Raw genomic sequence first — 8,417 nt, 5'->3', positions numbered from 1 at the left:
TATATATATATATATATAACACATTAAGAAAAATATCACCCTTTAAAGTTTCAAGAACCAATTTATGAGGTCCTTTTAAAATCTTATGTGAAAAAATCAATAAATTACAATAATAGTCAAGAAATAAAAGTAAAAGGTGTTTTCTGCAGTTTAATAAAACCTGAGCGTTGTTTTTGAAATGTTAAATTCATTCGACGTTATTGAAAATCGCATGCCCGTAGATTAGGAGTTGGCATCAATTATAACCAAAAAAAAAACTCAAAAATGGCGGAGTTTCGTCCAGCGAATTCAAAGCCAACGGAAAATAACGCCGAATCACGTACAAATTTGATCTCTAACATTTTCCGGCGCCGGCCGTTCTCCTTCACCTCCACCATTTGGAACGCATGTAGATGGAGGAGTAAAAATCGAGGGCGTGAGTTTCGAATTTGATACAAAATAATCTGAATTTCAAGAGAAAATTGTTGTCACTTTGGAGTTTTAGGTTATTTGGATGATATGCCTTCTGTGGGCATTATGAACAGAGTTTTCAGCAAGGTTCGGAATCTGGATGCGTACCCTAAAGTCAATGAGGATTTCTACAGCCGTACGCTTTCTGGTGGTGTTATTACCCTCGCTTCCTCCTTTGCGATGCTCTTCCTGATTTTCTCGGAGTTCGGTAAAATTCCTTTGTATTATAGCGTATGATTTGCTGTTTGTTTGTAGGATAAATAAGGAATTGATTTCCCTATAATAATTCCATGTGTGATCTGATAATTCTCATTATGAATCTTTAAGTAGCTCTTAGTGATTTAATGTCCGTGTTTGGGTTCCTTTTTTGTTTGGGATAATATCAGCATGCATTTCCCATTGGTTCTCATTAACATCAATTCATCATGCGTTTATAGCATTTGATATACAGTAAAGTAAAAGTTATTTGGCTCCTCTTTAACCATTATATTTTGCTACTCATAGTGTCCAAAATCGATCTTCCTTGCTATCTATAGTATATTACTTTTGGTATTTCTACAAAATGATGTTGAATTCAACATCTAAATGTTGTTGTTGGTGTCTTCTCTATTTCAGGACTATATCTTCAAACAGTTACCGATACAAAGCTTGTAGTTGATACTTCAAGAGGGGAACACCTCAAAATTAATGTAAAAATTATCGATAATTTCCAAGATTTATATCAAAACATGAACTCATAACTCACAATTCACATCTGTAAATGCAGTTTGATATCACATTCCCTGCAGTTTCATGCACACTACTCAGTCTTGATGCCATTGATATCAGTGGGGAGCAACATCTTGATATTGTATGTCATCTTTACATGTTCCCGTAGCTATTGTTTATTTGTTTTCATGGCATTTGACTACAATTTATCGCTGCAGAAACATTCTGTAATGAAGAACAGAATCGATTCTGATGGGCATATAATCCAAGTGAAATTTGACAAGATTGGTAAACCTAATATTGGGAAGCTAAAGCAGAAACATGGTGGAGATGTTCAAGATAATGAAACATACTGTGGCTCATGTTTTGGTGCAGAACAGGTATATGCCTTTGATATATAATTATATAAACTCAGAAAAATCATGCATCAAATAATTGATTCTTGTAATCTTGTTACTGTTTAACATTTCAGTCAGAAAGTGAATGTTGTAATACATGTGATGAGGTTCGTGAAGCATATAGAAGAAGAGGATGGGGATTAATGAATCCTGATTTGATTGATCAGGTTAGTGGTTTGATTCAAGATTAATATTTAATATCCAAATCTTGAATAAAAATGTTGAAAAGTTTAACATTCTTGACATTTTAGTGTAAAAGAGAAGGTTTTGTTCAAAGGATTAAAGCTGAACAAGGTGAAGGGTGCAATGTGTATGGATCTATAATTATCAACAAAGTGGCTGGAAATTTTCACTTTGTTAAAAGCTTTCATCTTGCAAATATGCATTTACCCCATGTACATGATGCCCATAGTTTTGAAGACGATAGTTATAATGTATGCTACAATCTTTTTGATCTTCCACAATTTCCTTTTTTTTTTTTTTTTGGTTTTACTTTTTAAGTGCTTATAAATTTTGCAGATAAGTCACAGGATAAATAAATTAGCTTTTGGAGACTATTATCCTGGGAAAGTAAATCCACTTGATGGGTAAGATTCTTTTCTTAATTATTGAGGGTCAAAACTGTTTCTTTTTAAATTTTGAGGGTCAAAATGGTTTCTTTTTAACTTCTCAGGGTGCGTTGGTATCAAGGAACTCCAAATGGAATATATCAATATTTTCTCAAGGTTAGTATTCTACAATGACTCTTTATGTGCATAAATTCATGAAACAAATATAAAAAATCTTAATTAAATTTTCAGGTGGTTCCAACTGTGTACACCCCTCTTAGTGGGCGAGTTATCAAGTCAAATCAGGTATTTGATGAAATTTAATTATTTAAATTGGAAATGTATTTATGATCATTTTTTGTATTTTAAAAATTTGTGGAATTCGTATCCTACAGTTCTCTGTGACAGAACATTATAAGGCTCCACAACTTAAACATCGAGGGCTTCCTGGAGTCTTCTTCTTCTATGACCTCTCTCCAATTAAGGTTTTTTTTTTTTTTTAGGTCCAATTTCTTTATTTTGGGTTACTAATTATTAAATTAATGATTTTATACTAAATGTTTTTTATCACTTGTATTTATTACAAAATTGCTTCTTCAGGTGACTTTCACAGAAAGGCATGCTTCCTTCTTACACTTCTTGACCAATCTATGCGCGATAGTAGGAGGTACATCCTATATTCTATATTCCTTTGACGGATTCCATTCCTTCCAAAAACATTCAATTCCATTCCTTTGACAGATTCCATTCCATAGTCCATACAATTGACACTTCTTTTCATTAACCTTTTATGAACATTTGATGTTGTGTTCAGGTATCTTCACGGTTGCAGGGATTGTAGATTCATTTATTTACCATGGTCATAAGGCTATGAAGAAGAAAAGGGAAATTGGGAAATTAGGCTAAGGGTAAAACGGTCTTTTCCACTTCAAAACCCTCATCACTTAATTTCAGGTTCGACAATCATATTCTCCTTCGGTATTGTCATTGTAATTATCTTTTTTTTTTTTTTTTAAATTAGTCGTTTGTAATGGGTCATCTTCATGTATAGTTCATTGACATTAGGACAGTTTTAACATTATTTTTTTATTCTTTTTATTAGTGTACACAATTTTTTTTGTCTCAATATATTGAAAAAAAAAAAGAAATATTTTTTTTTGTCTTACCTTAAACTGGATCTTGAAACATTTTTCCTATATATTAAATCATTTAAATGAGAGTAAATGACTAGTTTACCCTCATATAAGGTATTTTTTTTACAATATTCATTGATTATAATGTGAGAGGAGTAGGAAGAAACATAATAGTGGGAAATAGGTAAAAGGTTGGTGTCTGAATATACTAAGCATGTTTTTTGGCTTAATCTATCAAGTCATTCTGTGAAGACTAAGTAAAAAAGAAACAATAATAATATATAGTCACCATATTAAGTTAATTAATTCGAAAAGAAACAACCTCTAAGATCTTTCGGAGGTCATCTACACTTCTCACTTCTCGTTGAGCTTGATGTTATAGTATTCCTTGCGTACATGCTAGGCCAGTTTTAGGATGACACTGTTATATATTCGAATGACATGCATAATTAAAAGATGTGAAAAAAATAAATGAGACAAGATTTACATGGTTCCTATGATTCTGGTAATTGTTCTATGCTCACATGTAGGGGTGAGAAATTGTGCAACTGTTTCGTGTTTTTGCCTAACACAACACGACACCAAGTATTTTTTCTTAACCTAAACTCAACACGACATGATAATGTGTTTTTTCCGTCAACACGAACATGACTCAATAAAAATACGATAGCACGACAAAAATAACAAAAAATAACCATTTGCATAATGTCATACATAAGTTCTTGTAAAAACATTTATTTAAACACGACAAATACGAATAAAACGACAAAAAATAACATAAAACAAAATAGAATGCTACTAAATATACACGATTTTTAAACATGAACATGACACGAAACAAAAAAGAAATTTCGTGTTGTTATTGTGTCGAATTTCGAACATGAACATGAACACGACATGACATTGTGTTTCTTATACATGGCTCGAAAACCACACAAACACGAATTCAAAATTCTATTTCGTCACAAGTTCGTTTCGTGTTGTGTATTTTTGTCGTTCCGTGTCAACTTTTACCGCCCATATTCACATTCACAGGCGAATAAGAAATTTTTATTATTGATCTCGGGTGGAGGTTTACAATTACATTAATATTCTATTTATAGAGATAGATAGATAGAGACAAATGAAACTATCTAAGTAATATGGGATATTGACACAATATGGATCATAGTTTTGTATTTATATTGTTCACAAACACCATTTCCGAAACACCCTTTATCTCCAATAGAAGCAATTAGTCTTCCTAAACTATGCAGTTAATAGCGCGCTATATCGGTTAGGTGTCTCAACAATAATATAGTTGTATTAAATAGTGGTCTTGTATAGCAGTGACACTAATAGCGTCACGATTCACTGCGATTCATGTAAACCCTGTAACGACACTATTATCGTAATTGCTTGCAAGTCATTGTTGGGCTACTTGACAAAAAGAAAATCAATTTTTAGGCCAATTCTGATTTTTTTAAAAAGCCCAAACCAAAAACATGATTTTTTTTGTGGGTTGACCTAACTAGAAAGCAACGATTCGTTCCCCTTTTTGTATATTGTATATTGTGGAGTTTTGTTTGTGAACGGGTAATGGTAACAATAGTAGTTTAACTTTGATATTTTTGGATTGGGTTGAATTATGAACATAAATTTGTTGGTATGTTATTAATTATGAACTTAGTTATCTAACATATATGTTATCAATTATCATATTAGTATGCAATGAGTTATAACATTTAAGCTCTCTGTTAATATATATATATATATATATATATATATATATATATATATATATATATATATATATATATATATAAAAGTAGGTTCATACGAAAACATAAATATTTTACGAAAATGCAAAAGCAGATTTTATCTTAAAAAAATCAATCATATATACTTTATAAATTAAATTTATTAGCAATAAATTAAAGATAATAAATTTGTATTGGAGGATGTTAAGGTAATATAGATTTAAAGGTGTTTTTAACAATCATTTTTTTCCACGCTCTTAACCATTTTTAAATTCAAGTTTTCATAATAAAAATGTCAAAAAAAAAACATGCTTTGCTAATATGAAACAATTTCTCATGTACCATAGATTATCATCATGTAGTTCAAAGTTTGGATGAATTTTTGTCCAAAATATAAGGTTGAAGTGACACAATTTCAATTATGAATTATCATTTTAATTATGAATATTATGATTTTAATTTTATATAGTATTAAAATATTAATAATCTAATATAAAAATTCTATATAATAACCTTATAGTTCATAAATCAACAATCTTCCACTTGAAAGCTAATCAAAAAATCATTTTTTATATATGATGGACCCTTTTATATCTAATTATGGATCCTCAAATACACATAACAGCAAAGTACTTACAATTCTTCACTCATAATAACATCATACTCTCATGTTAATTTACCATAATAACAATACATAACAAATAAAATATAATGTCTATATTGGTAACAAAATGCAAATACATCACTATTATAAGTTAATATTTGTAGCAATTGCAAAGTATGTTGTTATTGTCTGCAATTTAACCCATTATTAACAGCCACAGTTACTTTTCAACTTATTTAAATTGACATGTGAAAGTTGATAGAATTCACAAAACTACATATCGAATTATTATCAACATCTATAACTACATACATTAACCAAATAAATAACTCTCCAAATTAAACAACTTTGTACCATAGATTCATCCAGATGCAGAACTCTTACAAGTAAGTCACAGTAAATGATTTGAGATGGAGATCGTGATCATCTTGATGGGGTTGCAGACATGGAATCGTCTGTCAACGAACGATCACCATCACCAGACAAATCTTCTTCACTTTCCGAATCAGCATTAGGGATCTTAATGCTCTCGACTTCTCTTACTACCTCGCTCATCTCCGGCCGCTTTTCCGGCGATTTATCACAACAACGAACAGCTAATTGCAACAATTTCAACATCCCATGAGTCGCACTTCTTTGTCCCATGATTTCCAGATCAAAGATCTCAGCTGTCCATTCTTCACGAACAGCACGGTGAACCCAATTGCAGAGATCCACGGCGTTCTCGTCTTGTGGAGCCGATTGGACACTAAGTCTCCCTGTTAGAAGCTCCATTACAAGGCTCCCGTAGCTCCATACGTCGGATTTCTTTGAGACCCGTTTGGAGGTTAGGAATTCCGGCGACTTGAAGGCAAACATCCGTTGAACGGCGATTGTGTTTGAGATGATTGAGGTGAAACCGTAGTCGGAAACTAGAACCATGTTGTTCTCATCGATGAGAACATTGGATGATTTGAGATTGCCATGAGGAACTAGGGTTTGGGATTGGGAATTAGGGCTCATGTGTAAGTATTCCAAGGCTCGAGCTACTCCTCGTGCGACGGCTAACCTTGCACTCCATCGGAATGGAATTCGATCAGTCGTCCCTCTTCCTCCTATATTAAGAAAAATCAAACTCGATTAATTTTTTTTTAAAATTGATATTAAAAGTGCAAAATACATAAATTTTTATATTTTATGGATTAATATTTTTTAAATAGTTACCATGGATACGATTGAAAAGATTCCCGTTAGTTATGAATTTCTGCACCAACAACTTTTCGTTTTTGGAGAAATAATAAGCAAGAATTGGCGTCAAATTCGGGTGTTTCTGAGCTGCAATCCCTTTCATCATCTTCATGAATTCATCGTTGCTTAATGGCTTCAAATCCCTCAGCCTCTTCACAATCACATTCCGACCATCTTCCAATCGAGCTCGATACGTGTTCCCGAAGTTCCCTTTCCCCAAACTCTCCGCTGACGCTTTCATCAGATCTCCAAGCTCGAACTCCGCCACCCCATCAACGAATTCAAGCTTCCCTTCATCTTCCTTCCCCCCATTTTCATGGCGATCCAGCATCTTACTTGATGTCTCCACTTCCACTTCCTCCACCGCCTTTTCCTCATCCTTCTCCTTCTTCTCTATGATCTTTTGATTAAGTTGTTTGTTCTTTTTGTAGAACAGTAGCAACAGAAAAAGAAGAACCAACAACCCTAGAATATTCACGATAATCAGAATCACGACAATTCCAGACTTCTCCGGCTTACCGGAATTATTAGTCGCCGGTGATGTGAAGCTGCAGGGTGTAGAAGAAGGCGGTCCACATAAAAATAAGTTATGATCGTATGAAGATGAGTTAAACGATTGAAGTTTTTTCGTATCTGGTATTGGCCCTGAGAGATTGTTGTTTGAGAGATTAAGTTCTTTCAAACTTGATTGATCAAACCATGGAATCGCACCGGACAACCTATTATCTTGAAGATTCAATGACTGTAGAAGAACCAGATCGACAAGTGAAGGTGAAATGACGCCATTAAAATGGTTGTTAGACAAGTCAAGGTATGTGAGATCTATGTTTCTTGAAAAATCCATTAGTTCACCAGATAATGAATTGTTCTTGAAGCTTAAAACTGATAACGAAGTGAGGTTGAAGAAAGCATCAAGCTTGATTTCGCCATAGATGTCAAGATTCTCAAGGGTTACACCAACGACTCTATTGTCACTACAATTGACTCCATACCAATGATCAAAACAATCGAAGCTTTGCCATTGGTCATCAAGAAAAGTGCTATGAAAACCATCTTTGAGTGCCAAAAGAGCATTTCTTTCCTCTTCAGTGAAGCCTATGACAATATCGGCATTTTCAAGGGCATGAATGACAATATAATTGTGTAGCATAATGGATGCAAAAAAGGGTAACACGAAAAGCTTTGAAAAACCCATGATTTTGGATTTGGTTTTCATTTATGTGATATTGAAAATGAGCTAAAAATAATTGTGTACTAATAGCAAGATGTAAGAAAAATATTCCATGGGGATGCTTATGAGTTGTAGATTGTTCATTGTTTGAAGAGGAAATCGAGAAAATTATATTCATATTTTATTTTTATTGGAATTGTCCAAGTTGAGAATCCTAAGACCAAAAGGATGTATGACATTTGGTTCCTAAATGTATGGATGGAAGTGTATGATTGATTGTTGATAGGTGAATGTGTAATTTTATACATGAAATAGTTTTATATAAGAATGTTTAAAAGATATAAAATAACAAGTCTAGAATTTTTAGGATATAAAATTACGTGTTATGATCGTATTTGTATTCGGATTTTATTTTTATAAGTGAGGACATCTTCAACTA

General features: G+C 32.7%; 2 protein-coding genes across 2 annotated transcripts; one reads left to right on the top strand and one right to left on the bottom strand.

Annotated features, from left to right (window-relative positions):
* The first annotated feature begins 252 nt into the window (after positions 1–252).
* LOC145073527 (uncharacterized) lies at positions 253–3,241 on the top strand. Its single transcript, XM_079020074.1, has 12 exons — positions 253–658; positions 1,066–1,139; positions 1,217–1,300; positions 1,377–1,538; positions 1,631–1,723; positions 1,808–1,990; positions 2,076–2,143; positions 2,230–2,281; positions 2,357–2,410; positions 2,500–2,589; positions 2,705–2,771; positions 2,919–3,241. Exons 1-12 carry the CDS (start codon positions 499–501, stop codon positions 3,008–3,010), a joined length of 1,179 nt encoding a protein of 392 aa, XP_078876200.1. The 5' UTR covers positions 253–498; the 3' UTR covers positions 3,011–3,241.
* Positions 3,242–5,800: 2,559 nt separating this feature from the next.
* Positions 5,801–7,984, bottom strand: LOC145074894 (pollen receptor-like kinase 4). The gene is made up of 2 exons (XM_079021220.1): positions 6,784–7,984; positions 5,801–6,674 (listed from the first exon to the last, which is right to left on the bottom strand). The coding sequence occupies exons 1-2, from the start codon at positions 7,955–7,957 to the stop codon at positions 6,004–6,006; spliced, it is 1,845 nt and encodes a 614-aa protein (XP_078877346.1). The 5' UTR covers positions 7,958–7,984; the 3' UTR covers positions 5,801–6,003.
* Positions 7,985–8,417: the final 433 nt, after the last annotated feature.

Source organism: Lactuca serriola, chromosome 9 (assembly GCF_051521515.1).
Source record: "Lactuca serriola cultivar US96UC23 chromosome 9, Lser_US96UC23_V15, whole genome shotgun sequence".
NCBI lineage: Eukaryota > Viridiplantae > Streptophyta > Magnoliopsida > Asterales > Asteraceae > Lactuca > Lactuca serriola.
Note: the sequence above shows the minus strand (reverse complement) of the source record. Positions and strands in the feature narration are given on the sequence as shown.

Bases quoted from the DNA above. Each gene is read 5' to 3' on its own strand.
- LOC145074894 (XM_079021220.1), bottom strand. From the start codon at position 7,957: ATGCTACACAATTATATTGTCATTCATGCCCTTGAAAATGCCGATATT. The intron at 6,675-6,783 runs GTAACTATTTAA...TTCTTAATATAG, and splicing joins TCTTTTCAATCGTATCCATG to GAGGAAGAGGGACGACTGAT.
- LOC145073527 (XM_079020074.1), top strand. From the start codon at position 499: ATGCCTTCTGTGGGCATTATGAACAGAGTTTTCAGCAAGGTTCGGAAT. The intron at 1,991-2,075 runs GTATGCTACAAT...TAAATTTTGCAG, and splicing joins TTGAAGACGATAGTTATAAT to ATAAGTCACAGGATAAATAA. The intron at 2,590-2,704 runs GTTTTTTTTTTT...TTGCTTCTTCAG, and splicing joins ATGACCTCTCTCCAATTAAG to GTGACTTTCACAGAAAGGCA.